Consider the following 21,215-nt stretch of genomic DNA (forward strand, 5'->3'; position numbering starts at 1 on the left):
TTTACATTCACAATTGAGACACATGTTCATCATCCGATGGCATTTCTGTATCATTGTCTAGAAAGCAAGAAGAATTTCAGCTGAAACAAGGGATGGTGGGGTGGGGGGGCATACAAACACGGCACAGTCCACTGTTGTATCTGTGTATTTTTTTTCCTACAGCCAACAAGAGACGACCGTGGATGGCTCATTAACCCAATAGGCCCCAATCCCTGGTGGTCTGTGCTAGCAGCTATCATCCCAGCATTACTCTGTACTATACTGATATTTATGGACCAACAAATCACAGCAGTTATTGTGAACAGGAAAGAACATAAACTTAAGGTGATGGAGCAGCAGGATAATTTGCGAAGCTTTTCTTTCTGTGTCTGTGATGTGAGAAGTAAAATCACAGTGGAACAGCATAATAATCCAGACGAGGTGGAACTTTAGTTTGAGTAAAATTAGAAGGTTGTGCTATTTCAAACAGGTTTTTTTATAGGACTGACACAGTGAAAGCTATCCCATTATAGCTGTAATCCGGTGTACATATACTGTACATGGGGGGAGGAGAGATTACTGTACATAGCATACAGTAGAGATTAAAACTTTAAATCTGTTCTTGAAATGGCAATCTAAAGTTCCTGTGGAATAACTTTATTTCCAGTTTTCTGAAACTGGGCGAGCCAGACTTCCATTTCAAGTGACAAATAAGGCTGCAATCCTACATTGCTTGTGTGAAAATATCTTGGGTTCTGTTGCATTTTTCAGATTGCTCTGATCTCAGAGGGAGGAATCAATATGGAAACGCTCCCAAATTCAAAAGTAATTTTGAAGACTTTCTAGAGGAACGTTGTTGTAAAAGTGGAAGACATATGGCTCTGCTCCAGTTAACATTTGTTTATCTTCCAGAGGGAAAAAAAATTAAGCAGCTTGGAGCTGGCATAAAAGGAAATTAAATAATAAAAGTGCCTCTCTCCTACTCTTTCAGAGTCCCACATCAAAACTTCTTAAGTTGATAGGTGATTTGGTGTACCAGCATGCCAATCTGCTGCTTTAAAATGGAAACAAATAAATCCCTGTGGTTTATGCTCTGTTTTGTTCGCCTCGTTCACTTTTTGGCAAATGTGCAGTATACCGTATATATGCAAGGATCAGCATGGGAAGCAGCACAGCCAGTCAAATCAAACCCTGAAGGAAAAAAAGGAATAAGAAAAATGCCAATACAGATTCATGTTGGTGATTGTTTAGCAATGTCATAGATGGACAATTAGAACAAACGGACAATTTGTGGCTCTATCCCTGACCGTTCCATATACATGAAGGAAATATTCCTGCCTGATTTCTGGAAAACTCAAACCAGCCCTGAGAATATTGAATTCCGTACATTTAGCAATATGGTGTAGTGCATAATTGTCACTATTTAAGGAGCTGCTCTTTTGCTGGTTACAGATGCATGCACACAATTTCAAAGCATGCCCTAAAGTCAAGAGTTTTATGTGGGAGAATAAATAAATCAGGAAACAGATCTGATAAAAGACCCTGTTAGAAACCTAAAAAGCCATGGAAACAGCGATTAGCTTTCACCGCTAGTTAAATGTGTGTGAAGTCTGACGTTTCCTCCATCCCAAAAGATAGCGTCTTAGTGAAAAGTCCTTATTCCATACCATGATTCCCTAGTACTCAACCATGTGAAGAAAGACTGAGCAACACACTTGGAGGAAAGTTGGGTCATAGCAAAGTGTTCCTAACCAATCTCGATGCAGATGAACATGTTTTCAAACGTGAAAGAATTTTGATGGTAACTGATGTGGATAAGCTACTTTCCTCCCTTACCACCATCCAGAAATAAGACACCGTACCTACCTTTTCAGAGGGACGTGGTGGGTCAGTGGGTTAGGATGCTGAGCTTGTCAATCAGAAGGTCCGGTTGAATCCCGAGTGCCGCGTAACAGAGTGAGCGCCTGTTACTCGTCCCAGCTTCTGCCAACCTAGCAGTTCGAAAGCACGTAAAAAAAATGCAAGTAGAAAAATAGGGACCACTACGGTGGGAAGGTAACAGCGTTCCGTGCGCCTTTGGCGTCTAGTCATGCCGGCCACATGACCACGGAGACGTCCTCGGACAAGCGCTGGCTCTTCGGCTTTGAAACGGAGATGAGCACCGGCCCCTAGAGTTGGAAATGGCTAGCACGCAGGTGTGGGGGAACCTTTACCTTTACCGACCTTTTCTAACTTTTAATGATTCTAGTAAGCTTTTCTCTAGCACAGGGGTCTTCAAACTTGGCCATTTTATGACTTGTGGACTTCAACTCCCAGAATTCCTCAGCCAGACCCCTGTGCTAGCACATATTCAGTGATTCGCAGTGAAATGATAACAGGGTTTTAATTAACCTCTGCCGATGATTTCTATTTCCACAGAAAGGTTGTGGCTACCATCTGGACCTTCTCATGGTGGGCATCATGCTTGGTGTGTGTTCAGTGATGGGGTTGCCTTGGTATGTTGCTGCCACCGTCCTTTCCATCAGTCACGTGAACAGTCTTAGACTTGAGTCTACTGTAGCAGCTCCTGGGGAGCAACCTAAATTCCTGGGCATAATTGAACAAAGAGTAACCGGAGTGATGATCTTTGTACTAATGGGCCTCTCAGTCTTCATCACTAGTGTGTTAAAGGTAAAAAGCATGGAAGAACGTTCAAGGGTATGTCAGGGCGACCTCCTCCCTCTTTTGAATAATCCTAGTTTTAATGGAGTTGTGCTGGCTTGAGACCATCCACCTTGACTCGAAAGACCCATTCTGAAAGGGCATATCTTGTATCAAAAACTACTTTTGACTTTCGCAAACCAAGTCAGGAGAAGATTGGAAGCCTAACTTAAAGGAAGTGGGCCTTAGCCCTGTTGACACCCCCCACCCACCCCCCGAAGATATTTCCCCCCCCTCCCTTCAAGTTGGCATCTGATATTCCTTTTATATACAGAAAATAAGGAGATATCTTTCTGCATCATTTCCCATAACAGTGAGCAAATTCTGCCCACGGGGTTGCAAGGCAATAGAGTTAATAACTGCTTTCCACATCTGGGCTTCAATTTTCTTATTTATTAGATTTTTTTTTGCCCACTCTTATTATTTTATAACTAACTCTCAGCAGCGAACATACATAAGACTCCTTTCCGTTCCTATTTCCCGCACCACCACTATCGCTCGGTGAGGTGGTTGGGCTGAGAAAGAATAACTGCCCCAAAGTCACCCAGCTGACTCTCGTGCCTAAGGGGGGATAGAACCCAGAGTCTCCTTGTTTCTAGTCTATCACCTTCACCACTACACCAGACTAGTGCTATTATGTATAGCCATGGTATCCCAATGCCATAGAGCAAGGCTTTTCAACCAGTGGTACGGGTACCACCCGTGGCACATTGGCACCTGGCAGGTGGTACGCGGCCATCCGAGAAAAATGGTAGTGGGGGAAGGGAATGGCAGCACCACACAAGCCTGAGCGAGAGACGGCTGGAGCTGCAGGGCTGTCAGGGCTCAGCGGAAGTGCCAGGATCAGCGCCAGGCTCCAGCTGGAGCTCAGCGCTGATCCTGGTGCTTCTGCTGAGCCCAGAAGAAGCGCCGATCAGCTGGAATGTTGCAGCATCTCCAGGGTCTTGTGATTTACATTCAGATGCTTGGCAACTGATTCATATTTATGACAGTCACAGTGTCCCAGGATCATGTGAAGTGACCAAAACCTGCTGCAACCACCCAGCAGACAGGGGGATTAAAAACCAAACACCCCCCCACCCCCACTGCCAATCCTCAATAGATATGCTCACAACAATGAAAACTTCAGACAGGAGGAAGAGCACTGCCAGGTGGGCAGGCAGGTGTCTTGCTTGGCTGTGGCTTGGGGGGCACTTTTTTCAGTGTCATTGTAACTTCGAACAGTCACTAAGCGAACTGTTGTAAGTCGAGGACTACCTGTACTTCATCACTTTTTTCCTTTTTTTTTTTGGTCATCAAGGTTTGGACACCTTGCTAGGCGACTTGTGGTACTCAGATATTGCCATATCCTAAAAGTGGTACAATGGGTGAAAAGGTTGAAAAGCCCTGCCATAGAGGTAGTCCTTGGCTTACAACCATATATTTGGTGACAGTTCAAAGTTGCTCTGAAACAAGTGTCTTAAAACGGCTCCTCATATTTACAATTATCCACAGCGTCTCTGCGGCCAGGTGATGATTCAGATGCTCGGCTATTCTTATGCATTTATGGCAGTTGCAGCATCATGTGGTCAGGTGATCATCATTTGCCAACCTCCAGCAAGCAAAATCAGTGGGGGAAGCCATCAGGGATGGCCGCAAGTCATCTTCGTGCGATGTCTCGCTTAACAACCACAATGTTTTGCTAAATGACTGTGGCTAAAAAGTTCATAAAATCAATTGCCATCACGTGATATCCAACTTAATGACCACACTACTTAATGATTAATTTTCCAGTCCCTATTGTGGTTGTAACTCAAAGTTTACCTGCAGAAAGCTCTGGCAGTGCGTGTGGTGCTCCATTAATGATCTCGTTGTGATTGGGTAGTATCCTGGATTCGTTTTCATAGATGTGCAGCAATTTGGGTTTGAAGGGGGGAAAGGTGCTTTGGCGTACTCATGGGTATGCACGTAGCTCCTGTTCGCTATTCCTTAAAGCTTGTTGAGGACATCTGGATGATCCAAGGGAAAGAAACAGCTGCTGTAAGGATTTGCTGACTGTTGCTATCGGTATGCAAGCGTCACAGAATGTATCCATGCATTTTGAAGCACCATTTTTCCCCAATCCAAAGTGTAGCCCAGCCTGATAAAGATGTGCAAATCCTTTAAAATTTAGAGATTCTGTAGAATCTCTTTAGTTCGTGAAACAGAAAGGGCATGCCTGTTCCAGCGGTGGTGATCTGGGAGAGCTTGCCAAGCAACTGCGTGTGCCTGAAAAATGACCAGGTGACGTTAAATGTTCAAAAAGAGGTGCTTCATTCTGTGCACATTCTGAAATGTCTTGTTCACCATCCTATCATGCATGCATAGACATGCACATTTATATAAAGGCTAGGCATTGGGAGGTGGAAGGGAGAGCAAATGATGACATTGTGATACAAAACCTGCTATTTATGTATTTGCATCAGATATCAGGACATCAGGACAGAGTTTGTATCCTAAAGTTACTGCATATGTTGTCATTTTGACACAGTCTGTTAGAGATGCCTCGCTGTGCACCTGTGTACATGCGTACACGATGTGGGGGGAAAATACACAATAAAATCAGTTGGTGAAATGTAAAAAGCTGTGGAAGTCTCTGTAACTTCCCAACAGTAGTGACTGAAGTAACATAGTGAAACAGAAGAGCCATGCTTAACAACAACAACAACAAAATGATGATGATGATGATGATAATAATAATAATAATAATAATAATAATAATAATAATAATAATAATAATAATAATAATATAAAAATAAAATTGGAAGGGACCTTGGAGGTCATCTAGTCCAACCCCCTGCTCAAGCAGGAAACCCTATACCATTTTGGATAAATGGCTTTGTTCATGCCTCAGGAGGTAGACTAAAATGGTTCAGTGCAACAGTTTTATCTTAAATTCGCCCTTAAAACCATTCTGTTGTTCATTTTATTTAGAAGCTTATCTATAGTTACATTCTACAGGACAGGTAGTCCTCAGCTTATGACCACAGTTATAAATTGTATGTACAGTACCTCGGCTTATGACCACTACTGCTAGGCAAGGTAGTTGTGGAGTGAGCTGCACCTCATTTCATCACCATTTTGCCACAATTGTTAAGCAAATACTGTAGTTGTTAGGTGAATCGTGTCATTAAGTGAAACCGGCTCCTCCCCCCCCCCCCCAAAAAAAAAATTGACTTTGCTTATTGTAAGCCAGCTGGGAAGATCACAAGACCCTTGGGACACTGCAAACATTGTAAATACATACCAGTTGCCAAGCGCCCAAATTTTTACTGTGGGAATGCTGTGAGGATTATAGGTGCGAGGACTGGTTAAAATTCACTTTTTTTTAGTGCTGTCATAATTTTGAATGGCCCCTAAACAAATGGTTGTAAGTTGAGGACTACCTGTACCTTTCAGTAAACCTCCACAGCTGAGAGAAACCCATAACTGTTAATGTGTGGTTTTCTGCATTCAATTCCAATATAAAATGTGTAAATGCAACATTGTATCCCATGGCCCAGATTAAAGACAGATTTGATACTAACATTAACTTTAATAAATCCTTGGCTATAAAGACCAAGAGTGACACTTTTGTTCATTCAGAATAAAAGTTATCATAATTGTTCAAAAACAGTTATGACCCTTGGGGTTTAAACATAACAATAACAACACCCTCTTCCATATGTTTGTAATGCTAGCATGGAGATCATATCTCCTTTTCTCGGTCTCCGAAAACTATTTCTGAACTCTGTGATTCAAGAGTGCAGAAATTCACTGAGCCAGCGGCTCCCAACCTTTTAGGCGCTAGGGATCTGTTCTGTGGGAGGGAGGTTTTTCCCCCAGACCCTGTGTGTGTGTGTGTGTGTGGTTTCTCATGCTGCTGGCATCCCACGCGTGTGCGGATGGGGCTTCACTCAATTGCCTGGACTGGTTCTTGTTGGGTTAGGGACCCCTGTACTAAATCACCCCTGACAGGTGGCCATCAAAATCTTGTCTAAAACCTTCCAGAAAGGGGAGTTCTTGACCTTTGCAGGACCCTGCCAATCACCACTCAGTTGAACAACCACATTAAATTAGAGTTGCTTTGTGTGGTCCTGCTCCTTTTCACCGAGTAGAAAGGTTGCATTTTCATGTGGTGTTTCAAAGGCTGACTGTAGTGCAGAAAATAATAGCAGTGTGGTTGCCAAAATGTACTAATTTTGCCCAGTATATTTAACAGTGATTGAATAGGGTTTTTTTTTTAAAAAAAGATGTCATATTTATGGGGAGTTATACAGGTAGTCCTTGACGTACGACCACAATTTCTGTTACTAAATGAGACAGTTTTTAAGTGAATTTTGCCCCATTTTATGACCTTTCTTGCCACAGTTGTTAAGTTGGTAACATGATTGTTAAGTTTTTTTTTTGTGACCCAGATTGTTGGGGGCAATTAAGCTGACTTTGTAATAATGCCGCTTGGGGGTGTGTGTGAAAGCCCTAACAAGCAGGCATATACATAGAATGAAGGCTACTGCTAAGCTTGTAAGCCGCCCAGAGTCTTCGGAGAAGGGCGGGATATAAATGGAATTAAAATAAGTAAATAAAAAATAAGTAAGTGAATCTGGCTTCCCCATTGACTTTGATTTTTAGAAAGAAACGAAAGTGATCACATGACCCTGGGACACGGCAGCTGTCATAAATATGAGTCAGTTGCCAAGTGGCTGAGTTTTGATCATGTGACCACAGGGATGCTACAACAGTTGTAACTTTGAAAAACGGTCATACGTCACTTTTTCCAGTGCTTTTGTAACTTCAAACAGTCACTAAACTAACTGCTGTAAGCCGAGGATTACCTGTATTGTTAAACAAGATGGTAGTATTTTTTTTAGTTATAAAGAATTTAGTGATATGCCTAAATTCCATTCCATGTAGTACTTATTACATTCTTTTTCTTTTCAGTTCATACCTATGCCTGTTCTTTATGGAGTGTTTTTATATATGGGTGTTTCTTCTCTGAACGGAATCCAGGTATGTATATATTTTTACGTAGGCATAGCAAGGTTAAGAAAAGCACTTTGCATTTCGAACTGAGAAAACATACATTCCACCAGATTTGCCGTAGTAAAAACGTAGTCGGCCATGAGCAACTTTAGGGCAGAGGTCCCCAACCTTTTGGGCACCAGGGACCGGTTACGTGGAGAGAGGTTTTTCCATGAACCGGAGGGGGTGTGGTTTTGCGTGTTGCCTGCATCCTGCGGATGGGGCTTTGCTTGTTTGTGTGGACTGGTTGCTGGCATGCTGCGGCCCGGTACCGGTCCATAGACCAGAGGTTGGGGACCCCTGCTCATCTCTGTTTCTTGGCTGAGGGGGCCAGCATGGTCTGAAGACAGTTTCTGACAATAATTTCAGCATTGCGTAGTAGCTTTGCAAAAAATAGCAGACATTTTGCTTTAAGTATCAAGGCCTTGCAGACTTACATTTCCCCATGGTTCAGTCCCCTGGGCTTCTATAAGACGAGTCATTGATCTGTTGGGTTTTGATCTAGTCATTGTGGCCCAGAGGTCACTAAACTGGACAAAAGAGGTTTGGATATTTGTTACATACTAGAGCTTTGGTCTCTGGGATGTTTGCCTGTTAATGGATCAGAGCATATAACCTTCACTTCTTCCCCATCACCCTCCGAGTTGGACATTATAAAACCCTGAGATTTGGACCATTTTTCAGGTTTTTCATTATTATTATTTTTTAAAAAATAAATAAATAAAATAGTTTATTTCGAATGTCCTTACTGAAGTCTTGGTATAATGCCATCTCATGAAACAGTTGGTGACTTCTATTTTAAAAGGATGCAGATATACTTTGTATGCCACCTCCTGAGAAGAGAGGATTCACTGGAGAAGACCCTGATGTTGGGAAAGATTGAGGACAAAAGGAGAATGGGAGGGGAGAGGATGAGATGATTAGAGAGTGTAGTTGACGCAAGGAATGTGAATTTGGGTAAACTCTGGGAGATGGGGAGGGGGACAGACGAGCTGGCATACTATGGTCCAGGGCAGGGATCAGCAACCTGAAACAGTGAAAGAGCCACTCGGAACCTGTTCCCTCACAAAAGGAAAAACTGGGAGCCACAAAAAATGTGTGTGCATGCGCGTACATGTGCACATGCGCAGAACAGGGTTTGACTGAAGAGTGGAGCCAAGGCGAGATATGCACCTAACCTGCATATTTGAATTGATTGGTTGAAATTTTTTAGTCCCACTTTTTTTTTTTGGACTGCACATGGCAGAGGACTGGGAGCCACAGGAGATGGCTGAAAGAGCCAAATGCGGCTCCGGAGGCGCAGGTTGCAGACCTGTAGTCCAGGGGGTCACAAAGAGTTGGACATGACGTAGTGACTGAACAACAACGTACTTTGTATATTCTGTATTCTACCAGAATATGACACAATATATTTATTTCATGCTTGCTTGTGACTCCCCAAAGCACATACATTTTCTTTTGTTGTAAACCTTTTCTGTTAAGCACTGCATTCTATCTTTCAGCAGGAGATATTGGGGGCTGAGGTTCTGTTCAATGGAATGCAAATCGTATGCCTTACTTTGAACTGGGCTGTTTCTTAAGAATTAGAACATTTCAAAGTTTGAGCAATATCTTGAAAGTATAAGCTGTGAGGATATGTCATTATTTAAGAGCAGTGTTTCTTAAGCTTGAGAACTTCAGAATGTGTGGACTTTCAGGATTCCCCAGCTAGTCGAAGTCTATACATCTTAGCATTGCGAGGTTGAGAAATATACTTTTTAAAAGTATATTACCACGTATAAAATAAAGGATCCCTGGGAAACCACACATTACCACACAAAAAAGCATCAAAGTGCTTTTTGTCATGGGTGGAAATATATATGATTCCTGTTCATAGGATGCAGGTTTGGAAGGAAGGGTTAATGGCTTTTGCATTGCTGACTAGAGCTCTTGCTTGAAAAATGCTCTTCACCTGCATACTAGGTTGTGCGATGATTTCCTTATGGCAGCACATCCATTGTACAACTCTCTGCTTTGCCTTCCCAGTTATCATGAACAAATTCAGGATGCTCCGTTGGAGCAATATAATTTTTAGAATGCCTACTCTACTAATTGCATTGTTTACAACACCTGCTGCTTTTGTTGTACTATTTTTCTAGTTTTTTGATCGCCTGAAGCTAATGGGAATGCCCAGCAAGCATCAGCCTGATTTCATTTACCTGCGACATGTCCCGCTGAGGAAAGTGTATCTCTTCACCATGATCCAGCTGACCTGCCTGATCATCTTGTGGGTTGTCAAGGCATCTCCTGCAGCCATTATCTTTCCCATGATGGTAAAAATACTTCAGTTGCAAGTGTTCATCTCTGTCCTAAGGGCATGGGGAGGAAAGTCAGAATTACCTCTCAAAGGCATTAACCTGGGATCTGGTAGTGTATGACATTTCCCAATTTTAAGAAGATACGATTTTGCTGAGAATCCTGAGTTGCAATGCTAAAGAAATGTGTCGTTGGTTATATATTATACGTATGTCAGAGAACAAGTGAATGACCATATTTTATCTATGTATTTGTATCCCGCCTTGATTGTTTTTACAAATAACTCAAGGCAACACAAATGTCCAACACACCTTCCTCTTCCCATTTTTTTCCCCTACAACAACAACCCTGTGAGTGAGTTGGGATGAGAGAAAGTGATGGCCCCAAGGTCACCCAGCTGCCTTTCATGGCTTAGGTGGGTCTTGAATTTGAGGCCTCCCACTTTATAGCCTGGTGCTTTAATTACTATATATTAGCTATTTATTTATTTATTTTTGGGACTTATATGCCGCCCTATCTCCCCAAGGACTCAGGGCGGCTTACAACAATAAAAACAACAATACAAAAATTAAAAAAGAATTAAGTAACAGCCCCAAAATAAATTAACTACAGTTAAAAATTTAAACATATTTAAAAACCCATCATCAATCCAGGTCAGCCTGATGGAAGAGAAAAGTTTTGAGGTCGCGGCGAAAGGACCGGAGGTCCGAGGCCATGCAAAGCTCAAGGGGAAGTTGGTTCCAAAGGGCTGGTGCTCCCACAGAGAAGGCCCTCCCCCTGGGGGTTGCCAGCCGACATTGTCTGGCCGACGGCACCCTGAGGAGGCCCTCTCTGTGTGAGCGCACTGGGCGATGGGAAGTCGTCCCCGGTAGCAGACGGTCCTGCAAGTATCCCGGGCCTAAGCCATGTAAGGCTTTAAAGGTAAGTACCAGCACCTTAAATCTCACCCGGAAGACAACTGGCTTAAGCTGCTGGCTTAAGGGGAAAACGTTAACAGTGGAACTATTTACAAACTGGAAATTAGGATAAAGAAGGCTTTTGTAGATTTGATGGAATATGCCATTTCACAATTCCATGTCCAATTGACATAACAGATCAACGCCATCCATCATCTCTTCCTAAATGTCAGTGTTAATTAATAGATCTCTTGCTCGTATGCTTAATGGCTATGGTGGAGGTTCTCCCAAGTGGGCTGTACAGGTAGTGCTCACTTACTGACCTCAACTAGGACTGGCAATCACTAAGCACCGTGGTCGTTAAATCAGGTATCACATGGCCACAACTTGTGATTTTACTTCTGTGTTCTCCCAGTTAATTCTGCTTGTTGGAAACTGGTTGTCAGGTCCATGAATGGTGATCACATGGCTGCAAGATGCTGTGATGGTCATAAGTGAATGGTTGCTAAACAAGGCGGTTGGTAAGTGAGGATTACCTGTAGCGTGCTTGCTAACAAGAGCCTTTTTTTTTAAACCAGAGGAGTTGTGGTTTTAATCATGTGCTTGGAGTTAAAAATATCTGATTTTCTCTCAATGTGATCATTTCTGTATGTCTACCAAATAGCTCCAAGATAATTAAATCCACTTTTTTTGCACCCATTGTCCCTGATGAATTCTATATTGTTTCTAGCCTTTTCCTATCAGTTTTAGCAGTATCATAAAAGACCAATGGTTGTCTTTATTTAATATTGGGAGAACAGCAGCCCCAGAATCAGCATAAAAGCAAGCTTATTTGCCATAATGAAAACTTTTGGAAAAAGAGATCTTGATGATGCCTGACTTACTCACTGGTTCTCTCTCTTTGAATTTCATTTTTTTCTGGTGCTTATTATCTACTTTACTCATTTCCAGTGAAAACTGTTGTCATCTCAGGAATGTTACTTTTTTTTCCCCTGTCTCCTTCCTCTTTTCTCCCTCCCAAAGGTTTTAGCGCTGGTCTTTGTTCGGAAGGTCATGGATTTATGCTTTTCAAAGCGGGAACTGAGCTGGCTTGATGATGTCATGCCAGAAAGCAAGAAGAAAACATTAGAGGATGCTATCCAAAAGGCAAAACAAGAAGACGTGAGTAGGCTTAAGTACACATACAGGTAGTCCTCGACTTGCGACAGTTTGTTTAGTGACAGTTCGAAGTTACAACAGCACTGAAAAAAGTGACTTATGACCGGTTTTCACAAGTATGACTGTTGCAACATCCCCATGGTCATGTGATAAAAATTCACTTAACAACTCTCTCCCTTAGCAAAAGAAACTTTAGGCTCAATTGAGATTGTATGTTGAGGACTCCCTGTACTTAGTACCAAGATATGTACGTGTGTGTCTGTGTGTGTGTTGTGTGTGTATGTATGAAATTAAGTGTGCTTCAGCAGAGTTGAAAGGACGAGTCTTTAGTGATCCCTTTTTAAAGTTTTCCTCTGCTTAGGGGCTAAATGACTTTCCTATCTATTCTCACTGATCTTTGTCGACATCTTTTATCCCGTTTGGACAAAGTTGAATAAAGTTTGCTGTCTTTACACTAGGGGGTCTTCAAATGTGGCCCTTTTATGACTTGTGGACTTCAACTCCCAGAATTCCTCAGCCAGCATGCCTGGCTGAGGAATTCTGGGAATCAACGTCCACAAGTCATAAAAGGGCCAAGTTTGATCCTTGCTTTACACAGTCTGGAATTCTGAAGAAAAAAGATACTATTTATTTTTATCCTGCCTTTATTATTTTCACACACCTAATGCTCCTTTCTCCTGTTTTCTCCACCACAAACAATACCCCTGGAAGGTGGGCTGCGCTGAGACAGAGAGAGAGATTGGCCCAAGGTCACTCAGCTGGCCTAAGACAGGACTGGAACTCACAGTGTCCCGGTTTGTAGTCTGGTGCTTTAACCGCTACACCAAACTGGTTCTCCTAATTCTTCAAAATAAACGTGTGGTCCATGCAGTTCTTTACATACATGCAGACAGAACTGGCATGACAATTGCAGGTATTCTCCCTTCCAAGGGTTCGTCCACACGTGGCCCTAACCGTAACTTGAATGTACCTTGTTATGTCCTCTTGATACTGTCTCCATCTCACCCTCAGCCCATAACTGATGTTTTCCATTTTTCCATGTTGTGGCTATATACGGGTCCTGGCCCTTTGCCAGGAACTGCATTGAGTGATGATGTAATCAGGGGCAGAAACCCGTCCAACATTCACATCGTTGTTTGCTTTCGGGTTTCTGGACACTGTACTCCATGTCCCTTTTTCCTGTGCGCTGCTGATCTGATGTGACCGCTGGCTTCTGCAGGCAGCTCTCCAGTGCTTTGGGGAAACTTAAAGTCAGATCTTATCCAGACACCTTACTAATATAATCACCACTATGGTGAAAAAGTGCAAGGCTGCTTTCAAGTCTTGCTTCTCTAGGTTCTCACGAACGACCACAAGAGGGAGCCGTAGACCTTTCTTTAAAAACAAGATTGGCTTTTTCTCCAGAAATTTCACCAGGGAAAAAACAGCTTTGAGCAGAAAAGGTTGCCCTCTTCTTCAGCTTAAATTGCTCATTTTTGCACACAGTTCCAGTCCTCTTTTTTTTCTTGTGTTTCCATATCTTTTTTTCTTAGCTGCTCTATTGTGGTCCCAGACTCTCGGGATATGATCCTTTGCCATCTTCCTCTCTCTCTGTCTCTTTTGGGTGGCAATTGCTGTGGGTATTGTGGGCCCTTAGGTCAGGCTGGGCATAACTGTCTGGCTTTGGTGGTAACTTGTAGGAAAGGGACGCGGTGGCTCAGTGAGTTAGGACGCTGAGCTTGTCGATCAGAAGGTCGGCAGTTTGGAGGGTCAAATCCCGAGTGCCGTGTAACAGAGTGAGCGCCTGTTACTCGTCCCAGCTTCTGCCAACCTAGCAGTTCGAAAGCATGTAAAAATGCAAGTACAAAAATAGGGAACACTACGGTGGGGAAGGTAACAGCGTTCCGTACGCCTTTGGCATCTAGTCATGCCGGCCACATGACCACGGAGACGTCCTCGGACAAGCGCTGGCTCTTCGGCTTTGAAACGGAGATGAGCACCGGCCCCTAGAGTCGGAAACGACTAGCACGCATGTGCAGGGGAACCTTTACCTTTACCTTAGGAAAGAAATCCATGTCTTGGGCCATCATAGATAGAACGTCGCCTCCTTCAGGCATGGGCTATGTAGGTGCTAAATAAATTGGAACATTTTACTATAGTAATGATGCAATACAGATAAAATAATACGTTCAGGACGTAATGCAGATCAGACTACTCTGGTGGAAACCCTTTTCTTTATTGTCAGCAAATGTCATGAAAGTTGATAAATTATTTATTTATTTTATTTTATTTTATTAGATTTATATACCGCCCTTTCCCGAAGGACTCAGGGCGGTTTACAGGGCATTTTAAAATCACACCAATACAAAATACAAAGTTAAAAGACAAATAAAAGATTAAATTATCCCTGAAAATAAAACCCCAGTTAAAATTCTCAGCCTGGGCCAGAATGCTCAAAGAGCCAAGTCTTCAGGTCTCGGCAGAATGAACGTAGGTCAGGGGCAGTCCTGAGCTCCACAGGCAGCTGGTTCCAGAGGGCAGTCGCACCCACAGAAAAGGCCCTCCCCCTGGGTGTTATCCGCCGGCAATCTTTTACCGGCGGCACCCTGAGAAGACCCTCCCTCTGCGAGCGCACTGGACGAAGGGAACTTGATGCTGGCAGCAGGTGTTCCCTCAAATATCCTGGACCCAAGCCATTTAGGGCTTTATAGGTCATCACCAGCACCTTGAATCTCACCCGGAGGGCAACCGGAAGCCAATGCAGCTCACAGAGTGGAGGTGTTACATGGGAGTATCGGGAAACCCCCATCACAACTCGCGCGGCCGCATTCTGCACCAGTTGAAGCCTCCGAGTGATCCTCAAGGGCAGCCCCATGTAGAGAGCGTTGCAGTAGTCTAAACGGGAGGTCACAAGCACATGAGTGACTGTGCGTAGGGCATCTTGGTCCAGCATTATCAACAATTGTATGCCTTGCTATCAGAATATAAAGGACATAAACTCAGCTGTTATTATTGTTGATTATATGCCTGTTCAGTTGCATGCCTTCCTTTTGATAGGAAGACATTAAAGAAGACTCTATGTCATTAGTATTCTTGGTACAACTCAGGTTATTGGGGATACTAAATAAACTGATTGTAGTGTTAACTTACCCTATATAAAATGTTGAAAATGTTATCCAAAGGTAACCGTTATCGATTCGGTCATAGCAAACTTTGGTTGACCTGTGTGCAGACTATTTCATCACAATCTAAACCAAAATTTCTCCGTGTTAAAAAGGAATCTCAGAAGATGATGGAAGACAGCACCTCAGCTTTAATTGAAATGTCTCCAATGACTTCAAATTACTTGGCAGTTCCAGGAAACTCAAAAAATGTACCAAAAATTGACATTAGGTAAAGAAAAAAAAATAAGCTAAAAGCAATTATTACATTGTTGTTTGTGCTGTTGTTGCCCCCTGGTATTGCTATTTCAATTCTTCCAGTAACCTCTTTGGAAAGGTATTGGAATACCCTTTGGCACAAGGGTCTTCAAACTTGGCCCTTTTATGACTTGTGGACTTCAACTCCCAGAAGTCCACAAGTCATAAAAGGGCCAAGTCTGAAGATCCCTGCTTTGTCACATCTTTTGAGTGCTATCAACCACTTTTACAACTCTGCTCATATGCAGACAATCATGGCTCCATCACTGGGATTTTTTTAAGAGTAGCATCTTAAATATTTTCCAGCTTTGTAAATATATACACGGCCTAGTTGAGCTGTGTCCCCCTTGTATGGGAAATGATGTGGATTGTAGCTGCTGGAATTTCTGTTTCCAAAGCTGAGTCCTTAAAAAGGACCAAGTTTGGGATCCCCCCTCTCCAGGATCTTTAAAGATGTCCCCTTATTATTGTTGCTCAATGTGTAGCACCACCCTGCACCAGTTAACATCAGAATAGCATTCCTCCGGAGCTTCTCCTTGCATTTAGGATTGCCTCAGGTCCTAGCATCAGCCCCAACTCTGCCCTCTTCTTTTTTGAGATTTTTAATTATTTAGCTGGAGGAAGGATTTTAAACTCAAAAGCTTGCAGCTGTTTTAAAACATTGTGCTGTTAAAGGAACTATTTCTGTAGATTGTTCTTATTCTGATTCTCTCCTCCCCGCCCCCCCCCCCATGAGCAATGCAGCTACTATTATACTTTTTTTAAAAAAAATCAAAATAATTTGTTTATTCTGCAGGTGCCCTTTCGTGAGTAGTTCTTGATGCTGTACTGAAAATAAGTTTCTTGAAACAGATCTAACAAAGGATTGAATTTCTCCCACTTTTTCCCAGACACACATTATTGAAGGAAAAATGAGTCCCTTCATTTATGCCTAGTTGCCTGTTGTGTTGTGTTGTGCTAGAATTTCCAGCGGGTTGTGGGACAAGATATTTTGCTCCTAGGACTCAAGTTCTCCATTATTGTTGAAAGAAAAAAACCTGTTTTTCATTTCCAGGCCATTTTAAAGATTTTACTTAGACTATAATTAAGTTAGCTATACTATCACCCATTCTTCCTTATTCCTTTCTTATCTGTCTGTCTGTCTGTCTGTCTGTCTGTCTGTCTGTCTACCTACCTACCTACCTACCTACCTATCTATCTATCTATCTATCTATCTATCTATCTATCTATCTATCTATCTCTATCCATCCATCCATCCATCCATCCCAGAGTCATGTGATCACCTTTTGTGACCTTCTGACAAAATCAATTGGGAAGCCAGATTCACTTAACAACTATGTTGCTAATTTTAACAACTGCAATGATTCGCTTAACAATTGGGGCAAGAAAGGTTGTAAAATGGGCAAAACTTGCTTAACGTCTGTCTCACTTTGCATCAGGAATTTTGGACTTAATTATGACTGTAAGTCAAGGACTACTTATATCTAATGAGGGTGGTATACAACTAAGAAAAGGATAACAATATCAGAAAAACGGATGTGCTATTCCTTCTACTCCCCCATATAGGGATATGTATGAACTGTATTTGTGCATTGACAGTCACTTTTAATATTTAAAAATTTTGGCATCTCACACTTAATTAGTATAGTCATGGCTTTGTTCACATAATCAGGGAAAAGGACAGTTTTTCTAATTATAAAATATAATTCAGTGTTTTGAAAGAAACTGAATTATATGTGTTGTATTTGGAAACAGTCCGTGATTAATTCCTACCTCATTTAAGCCAGGGGAATCAACTCTAAATGATGAGAATAATTTTATAAAATATGAAGTTCTCTTAATGAAAATGTTATTGTAGGCCTGATCCTGCAGATATCAACATCTCAGAAGAAATGCCTAAAACAACTATGTGGAAGACTCTCACCATGAACACAGAAAAACTCTGAAGTTAAAAGGAATAGGTATGGGAAATTTTCTATAGGGCAGTCTCAAATCACTACATGAAATCTTCAAGAAATGATAATGTCACCTAGTTTGGTAAGGAAACATCTGCAAGAAAACCACCAAGCTCAAAGAGCACCAAGGGCCAGTGGAAGATTATATAATTTTTTATTTTAATTCCATTTATATCCCGCCCTTCTCCGAAGACTCAGGGCGGCTTACAAGCTTAGCAGTAGCCTTCATTCTATGTATATGCCTGCTTATTAGGGCTTTCATACACCGCCCAAGCGGCATTATTATAAAGTCAGCTTAATTGCCCCCAACAATCTGGGTAGTTTTAAAAAATGGCATGCTGAAAATTGTTATCCACACCTCTCCAAATACTGTAGCTTTCCTACATCTATTACTGTGAACTGAATATAGTCAATGTATGCCCACAAAAATCACCATACCCTCTGTGCAGCATGGCAAGTCAACAGTTGTATTATATATAGCGTATAGATAGAGGAAGACCAGTCATTTGACTAATGACTTCTGATCCAGAAGCAGAAATTTGCAAACTACATTTTTTTTCTTTTGACAACCTTATAATCCCTTGCATTGGGGTGGAGTCGGGGCGACTGAACGGAGCTTGAGCATTTACTGACTGGATGCCCTTCCTGACACCTATGTAGAGTTCGCAGCAGACAATTACTCACTGTGCCCAGAGAGAGAAATACCTGCCACTACTTAGGATCAAACTCACAGCCTTCTGACTGTGAGGCGAGAGTTCCATTTCTAGACTACTGTGCCACTTTAGACTGTTTGTATATGCCAAGGACATAACTGGACAACCATGGTTATTATTTGCTGTTTCATTTCTTTACAAGTTGGGGTGGGGGAGAAATAAAAGATCCGGGAAAATGTCTTCAGGGTATCCTGGACTAGTATGTCTAATGGCAATTTTCGATTTACAGCTTGGCCATTTGGGAGTTGGCTTGGGACAAGGCGCTTGCAGCCCATGAAAATGACTCAGGGAAGAGCCGAGGTGTGCAGGTGAAGGAGAGAACATACTTTTGCAATGGAAAAGGCACAGACTAACTAACTGCCCTGATACTTCCTTCATACAAGTAACTGGGTTCATATTAAAGCCATTGAGAAGTGATTTGATTATCCTTTGTGTGCTTCAGTGGGCATTCTAATTATCTTTTGACCAGCAAGGTAATGAAAGTCTAGTGTTAAAGACTCGCTTGTGTGCATATTTGCTGTATTACAATTTCTTAGTAGTAGAGAGAGTGCTGCCACTTTTTTTTTTTGGCCTTCCGGTGTGTGTTCAACAATTTCCACTTTGAATGTACAGCAACATTATGCCACAACTATTTTGAGTTTCTCTTTGGTTTTGGTTTATTGGGTGCTACTTAGAGATGTGGGTGTTGTCTGCAAAATCCAATAATAAAATGTAGCTGAGTTACCACACAAGCAATTGATAAAAGGTAACCCAATATTACAAATAAGTGGGAGAAATGTCTCCATGTTTCCCCCCCCTCCCCCAATTTTATTTCATAATCACGCTGCTTAAATTCTTTTTTGGTTCCTTGTTTATTTGGCAGCCAATCTTGTGAAGAGATTTTAAGGAAATGTGTATGTTTCTTTGTTAATGTGATTTCATATTTAGGGTGAATTCAGCCAAGCCATTGATCTCAGCCGTGCAAAGGGGAGGAAATGGTGATTAATAGAAGAGTTGTCAATGTCACTGTTTGCACTATTTTGATGATTACTAGTTGCCAAGGTAATGTGTGGGCAAAAATAAAATAGATACTGGACCTCAAGGTGTGTACAAACTAGGAGGTAGTGTAGTATGCTTAAGTGAAATGCAAACATCTATTATCTCTCTTCATCCATTTGATAAAATATATATATGGCCTTGGGAATAGGAAGGGATGAATGAACTGTAAAGGGTGGTCATTCACAAAATATTACCCAGATGTGAGAAATAAGGAAACATGAGAAAGAAACTCAAAATAACGCACACATACAAACTAATTTTGCTCGTTACGAGATGTAGTACAAAGAAGCTCTGACAGTTTTCAAGATTCTGTTCTTCTTCTCTAGAATAATAATTTCAAGTGTTCCTCAGTCTCATTTCCAAAAAGTTATAGTTATAATGACATAAGACAAATTATTTGGCAAAAGTGATTTCTCCCTTTCCACGCAGCCTGCTTGATTGACAGGAAGAAGGGGAGAGACAGAAGGAGAGAGAAGATATCAAGAAGATAAAACAAGAGATCAGGGTTAAAGAGAAAATGGATGACTTTAATCCCACAGAGACCTTGCTTCTTATCCCATCCACTAGCATCATGTGGGCTCCATAGTTTAACCTCCCTCGAAATATGACTGTGGACAGACAAAGAGATCGTTCATTCCTGCCCTATAGTCCATTCTACACCATTGCTTTTCCTTTTCTTGTTGTTGTTGGTGATAGAATATTTAATCTCACATTTCTAGCACTCAAAACAGTTTACAAAAAGAAGGACCAAAATAATAGATATGAAAGCACACTTTGCATATGGTCCTATGGAAAACTGCTTTAAAGTAACTCCGCTGAACCCTTCTTGTTTAAGATTTATGTTTTTGGAGAATAAGATAAATATTTTGCAGACTTTTTTAAAAAGTACAGATGCATATCTATTTTTTTAACCATACAACAAATTGTACGCACTCTAGTACAATTCCATTAAAGGCAATGCACAAAGTGTTAATGCGGATATTCTCTGCGTTAAAACATTTAACCTGATGTGTTAAAGTTCAGTTCCCAAAATTCTTATCCAGTATCCTGGCATGTCACAATGTTAAGGAAGATTGCCACACAGAGTTGCCCGGGAGTGAGTCAGTTAGATTCAGTGTATCATTTCTGAGAAAGTTAAGCTAAAACTCATTGTAAATATTGGACAGCTAAGTATGCAGCAAAACGTTTCTTTATGCATTTTAGCTCCAATAATTAAAAACTAAAGTGAAAAAAGCTGCATTGATGAGCAATGTGATTGGCAATAAAACTTCCCCCCTCCCCCCCACATTTCCTCTAATAGCATAAATTGCTGCCTTTGTTAAGAACTGGGAAGCGCCACTTCCTGCAGAGAACTCTTAGAGATGATCCACTTTGGTATGCAGTCTTGACGCAGCAAAATGACTCCTTATTGTGTCTTTTGTGATGCAATGAGGCTAGCAAGGATGGGAAAGCAAAGTTATATACACTTACATTCAGGGCTTTTTTTGTCATAGAATGCCCAGAATGGAGTTCCGGCACCTTTTTTGGATGGAACCTTGTAGGGTAGGCAAGGCGGGTTATATGACGTGTGTGAGTTCTGGCACTTTTTTTTTATTTTACAAAAAAGCACTGCTTACATCCTAGGCTTCCATGTAGACTGGTATTTGTGGAAACCAAGCTGGCTCTGTGTTCCTTGTACTCCGTACTGTAGAAGTGTGGCCAAGTCATCTTGTAAGCTCATCTCTTTGGTAGTTCATCTTTTAGGCTGCTTCACTATGGGAAATTTCAGATTTCAAATTCTTACAATGTCACTACCAAATATAGGAAAGAATCAAGCAATTGGTTCTTTCTGATTGACGTGAGACAACTTAACATTGTGACGTGGGTTTCCAACCTTTTGAAGCCAGTAGGCATATTTTATCTTCAGAAAAGCATGTTATGGGTGAAATTCACAAAATGGCCCACATGCACGTGTGGTTATTCATATGATGACCACTGCATGGAAATGACAAACCCTTCCGCAAAAAAATCTGCATCACGAAATAAATTTTGAGGGTTTTTAAATAAAAGCGTTTAAATTGTGGC

General features: G+C 41.7%; 2 protein-coding genes across 3 annotated transcripts in view; one reads left to right on the top strand and one right to left on the bottom strand.

Annotated features, from left to right (window-relative positions):
• SLC4A8 (solute carrier family 4 member 8) overlaps positions 1 to 17,404 on the top strand; it is a gene marked incomplete at its 5' end in the record, with an annotated part of 113,837 nt that extends 96,433 nt beyond the window's left edge. Inside the window, 7 exons of the mRNA XM_083352449.1 lie at positions 163 to 324; positions 2,398 to 2,649; positions 7,618 to 7,686; positions 9,837 to 10,010; positions 11,913 to 12,050; positions 15,304 to 15,419; positions 17,304 to 17,404. Of these exons, the coding sequence (XP_083208575.1) occupies positions 163 to 324; positions 2,398 to 2,649; positions 7,618 to 7,686; positions 9,837 to 10,010; positions 11,913 to 12,050; positions 15,304 to 15,419; positions 17,304 to 17,391 (999 nt within the window). The 3' untranslated portion in view covers positions 17,392 to 17,404. The remainder of the gene's footprint in view (positions 1 to 162; positions 325 to 2,397; positions 2,650 to 7,617; positions 7,687 to 9,836; positions 10,011 to 11,912; positions 12,051 to 15,303; positions 15,420 to 17,303) is intronic.
• The window catches only part of LOC310634265 (aquaporin-5-like), a 381,927-nt gene that overhangs the window by 295,189 nt on the left and 65,523 nt on the right, over positions 1 to 21,215 (bottom strand). The gene's annotated exons all lie outside the window — the stretch shown is intronic.

This window comes from Vipera ursinii (assembly GCF_947247035.1).
Source record: "Vipera ursinii genome assembly, chromosome: 2".
Classification (NCBI taxonomy): domain Eukaryota; kingdom Metazoa; phylum Chordata; class Lepidosauria; order Squamata; family Viperidae; genus Vipera; species Vipera ursinii.